The sequence below is a fragment of the Colobus angolensis genome, unplaced genomic scaffold, assembly GCF_000951035.1.
Source record: "Colobus angolensis palliatus isolate OR3802 unplaced genomic scaffold, Cang.pa_1.0 Scaffold199, whole genome shotgun sequence".
NCBI lineage: Eukaryota > Metazoa > Chordata > Mammalia > Primates > Cercopithecidae > Colobus > Colobus angolensis.
In genome coordinates this window covers 201,702-205,357 of record NW_012115143.1, presented here as the reverse complement: position 1 = coordinate 205,357, position 3,656 = coordinate 201,702, and the positions used below count along the sequence as shown (strand labels likewise).

At 38.1% G+C, this 3,656-nt stretch overlaps 1 protein-coding gene across 1 annotated transcript in view; it reads left to right on the top strand.

Annotated features, from left to right (window-relative positions):
• The window catches only part of TMEM87A (transmembrane protein 87A), a 72,937-nt gene that overhangs the window by 39,232 nt on the left and 30,049 nt on the right, over positions 1 to 3,656 (top strand). Inside the window, exon 8 of the mRNA XM_011941199.1 lies at positions 1,718 to 1,801. Within this exon, the coding sequence (XP_011796589.1) occupies positions 1,718 to 1,801 (84 nt within the window). The remainder of the gene's footprint in view (positions 1 to 1,717; positions 1,802 to 3,656) is intronic.

The following is a 3,656-nucleotide window of genomic DNA, read 5'->3' as shown; positions in this document are numbered from 1 at the left end:
GAGCCACCGCGCCCGGCCAGTAAATGTATATTTTAGCATAGAGCAGGGGCTGGCAGATTTTTTTCTTAAAGAGCCAGATAGTAAATATTTTCTCTATTATAACTACCCAACTCTGCGATGGTGGTGCAGAGGCGGCTGTAGACAATATGTAAATGAGTGGACGTGGATGGTCTCGATCTCCTGACCTCGTGATCCGCCCGTCTCGGCCTCCCAAAGTGCTGGGATTACAGGCTTGAGCCACCGCGCCCGGCCAGTAAATGTATATTTTAGCATAGAGCAGGGGCTGGCAGATTTTTTTCTTAAAGAGCCAGATAGTAAATATTTTCTCTGTTATAACTACCCAACTCTGCGATGGTGGTGCAGAGGCGGCTGTAGACAATATGTAAATGAGTGGACGTGGCTGTGTTCCAATAAAACTTTATTAACAGAAAAAGCTGATGGCCAGATTTGGCCCATGTGCTGTATTTTGCTGACCAAGGCATAGAGTAAGCAAAGAATATGATGCAAATATTTACTGAATATTTTGTTTACTCTTTTATTGAATTAGGAAGGTATAGATGTAATAATCAGTTTTGCTCTGAAATTTTTATAATTGCTCTTATGGAATGCTTTTTTTCATGTAAGTATTGGATGTGGTTTACTTTAAATAATGGTATATCAGGAGCTAGTAGGGAATTTTTGTTGAATGAACAGTTACTAGTCTGTCTCTAGGGATGATCACTGCTCAAATAAGTCAGATTTTTGTTGATTAATTATACCTAGAATATATCCAAATTATTTTATCAATACAGTAATAAAATAGTCCATCTTGAAATAGTTTTTTAAATTACAGATAATCTTAAAATTAGTCAATAAGTTTGCTTTACTAAGGCAAATATGTCTTTCAGATTTATGTTACTACTATTCCTTTTTCTGTCTCATTAAACACTTTGTTATTAACAAATTCTTTGAAAAATGTTAACTAGCAGGTTTTGGGGAAGTTCAATTCTATGTTTATTGGATGGAGCTTTGCTTCAAAGCATCTGAACTTTTGAGTTGTTTTATTTTTGAGTGAGAATCTAGGGTACATGATTGTGAAGCTAGATTTCAATCTTATTGTATCAAGGATGATTTTTTTGTGTGTAAGTTAATTTAAATTTTTAAGTTTTATTCCAATGCCTTCATTCTGAAAATGATAGATGAATGTAACAAGATCACACAAAATTGGAGTCCATGAAAAAATAGTAAAGCAATAGGAAAATACAGGTGAGGAAAGATAGAAAACAAAGAAGATGGCAGTATGTAAAAAGGAAGAAAGATAGAAAACAAAGAAGAGGTCAGTATGTAAAAAGGAAGTCCTGTAAGGCATATTTTACTGATGTGTAATAAGGAAAAGTATATGTGAAATATGTTTAGAATTTATGTGTAGAGTTGTTCCAGATGGGCAGCCAGAGAAGGCTGTGTGGAGGAAATATTCAGTCTAGTCTTTTTAAAGATGTGAGTATGGAAGCAAAAGAGCCTTCCCACTTCAGACTATGGTGGAGGCATGGAAACCTGTGCAGGACACAGCGTGAACTATGAGAACACTTAATGACTTTCCAAGTGCTGTACAAATATAATGTAATATTGACCAGGATTGAAGTGCCTAAAAGTAAATGACCCAATGAAATTCTTACTGATTTCATGAAACAAATATTAGGCAATATTTTTGTTTAATTTCTGCGTCCTGTAAATTAATTCTGAGGACTGTGTTTTGGCAGTGACTGTTGAAGTGAAGGGTCCCTATGAATACCTCACGCTTGAAGACTATCCCTTGATGATTGTAAGTGACTTTATATTATTTAACCTCAGTATTGAATGGTTTCGGGTTCAAAGATTGTCCCATATTTTGTGGCAGTATTCTTTTTAATGAATTGTTTCTATGCAATTCAGAAAATGTTGCTTGTAGTCCTGGATTTATTTATTATTAGACAGGGACTTTGAGAGAGTCAGTATACCCTTGTGTGCCTCATTTTCTTATCCATATAATGAAGGGGTCAGTGAGTGACCTGTGGAAATACCTCAGAGGTCATCTCACATTCTCTCTAGGATCCATAGTGGGGCACTTTTTACTACAACTCTGTCGTTTCTGATCCCACTTACATTAACTAAATGAGGCTGGGTACCGTGGCTCATGTCTGTAATCCCAACACTTTGGGAAGCTGAGGCAGGCAGATCACTTGAGGTCAGGAGTTCGAGACCAGCCTGGCCAACATGGTGAAACCCCGTCTATACTAAAAATACAAAAATTAGCTGGGTGTGGTGGCAGGTGCCTGTAGTCCCAGCTACTCGGGAGTTTGAAGCAGGAGAATTGCTTGAACCCAGGAGGCAGAGGCTGCTGTGAGCCAAGATCGTGCCACTGTACTCCAGCCTGGGCGACAGAGTGAAACTGTCTCAACAACAGAAAATTACCTAAATGATGAAGCTCCCTTCTCTTCATTTTGTGTGTGTACGTGTGCACATACATGTATGTGTGCATACGTCTGTGTCTCAGAATATCCTTTTTTTTTTGAGATGGAGTCTCGCTTTGTTGCCCTGGCTGGAGTAGTGCAGTGGCGGGATCTCAGCTCACTGCAACGTCCGCCTCCTGGGTTCACGCCATTCTCCTGCCTCAGCCTCCCGAGTAGCTGGGACTACAGGCGCCCGCCACCACACCCAGCTAATTTTTTGTATTTTTAGCAGAGACGGGGTTTCACCGTGTTAGCCAGGATGGTCTCGATCCCCTGACCTCGTGATTGGCTCCCAAAGTGCTGGGATTACAGGCGTGAGCCACCGCGCCCGGTCTCAGAATATCCTTAATATATTTTTGCTTTCCTTTGTTCATGATTATTCTCTTCTTCCTTTCCCTTTAATCATTTTCCTATTTTGTTGTGTTTCCTTGCCTCTAGATGTATCCTAGTCATGCCATTTTTCTTCTTCAGTGATGTCTTCATCTACATAATTTAGATCATGAGCTGAAATAGCTCCTTCTTTAAAAAAAAAAAAAAAAAAAAAAAAAAGACCAGATGGTAATAAATTGCAATTCCAAGGAAGAAGAAACCAGTTATTTTCTGTGTTCGTCTTTATCATTATATGTTAGTCTTCTGTTTGTGAAGACTCTAGTCTGTGTGGAAAGGAAGAGTCACTACCCCTCAAAGTCAAGGACTTGGAGACTGTTAATTTGTCTTCTTTGACTTTGAGGGGTAGTGACTCTTGCTTACCACATAGACTAGCCCAAGGTTGAATTTTCGGTATAAATGTGAGACCGTGTCAGCAGAAATTCTGATATTCTTGGGAAGCATGTTGAACAAAGGGGATTATTCAGGAATTGGCAATTAGAATTCATTTTTACTGATACCATCATTAATTTTTGTTTAAGGTGATTTAAATAATTCTTTATTTAAAATCCTTTGTAATGCCTGCATAAAACACAAACTAGTATCCTAGTATGGCTTAGTTAAACAAAGATTAAATTTAGTGATTTTAGTTGGGGTTTTCCTCATTAAAAAAATACCTTAAATGTGATTTTTGTGTACAAGACTTGCGGTATCTTGCCTTTTAGTAATTCATAATCTAGCCTACTTTATGCAGTATTCATAATCTAGCCTACTTTATGCAGTATTCGTAATCTAGCCTACTTTATGCAGTTTTCATAATCT